Source organism: Geospiza fortis, unplaced genomic scaffold, assembly GCF_000277835.1.
Source record: "Geospiza fortis unplaced genomic scaffold, GeoFor_1.0 scaffold1239, whole genome shotgun sequence".
Taxonomy (NCBI): Eukaryota; Metazoa; Chordata; class Aves; order Passeriformes; family Thraupidae; genus Geospiza; species Geospiza fortis.
Genome location: NW_005054852.1, coordinates 54,363 through 54,662, shown reverse-complemented (window position 1 = coordinate 54,662; position 300 = coordinate 54,363). Strand labels below are relative to the sequence as shown.

Genomic DNA, 300 nt, shown 5'->3' with positions numbered 1-300 from the left:
ATCCCACAAGGACCCCCCAAACCTCCCCACTGACCCCCCTTTTCCCTGAGAAATCAAATCTGGCGTTTCTCCCCTCAAAATCCCCCCCAAACCTGGATTTTGGGGAGCTGGGGGAGGGAGATTTTCGGGGTTCAGCCCCAAAACTCCCCATTTTTATCCCAAACTTTCCCTTGACCTCGCCAACACTCAGCAAGAGGAGCGGCCCATCCGGCAGATCCTGTACCTGGGGGAGCTGCTGGAGACCTGCCACTTCCAGTCCTTCTGGGTGAGCCCCCCAAAAACTGGGCTCCCCACAACCCT

General features: G+C 57.7%; 1 protein-coding gene across 1 annotated transcript in view; it reads left to right on the top strand.

Moving 5' to 3' along the window:
* The window catches only part of EIF3K (eukaryotic translation initiation factor 3 subunit K), a 6,606-nt gene that overhangs the window by 988 nt on the left and 5,318 nt on the right, over positions 1-300 (top strand). The window contains exon 4 of the mRNA XM_014311462.2: positions 191-265. Within this exon, the coding sequence (XP_014166937.1) occupies positions 191-265 (75 nt within the window). The remainder of the gene's footprint in view (positions 1-190; positions 266-300) is intronic.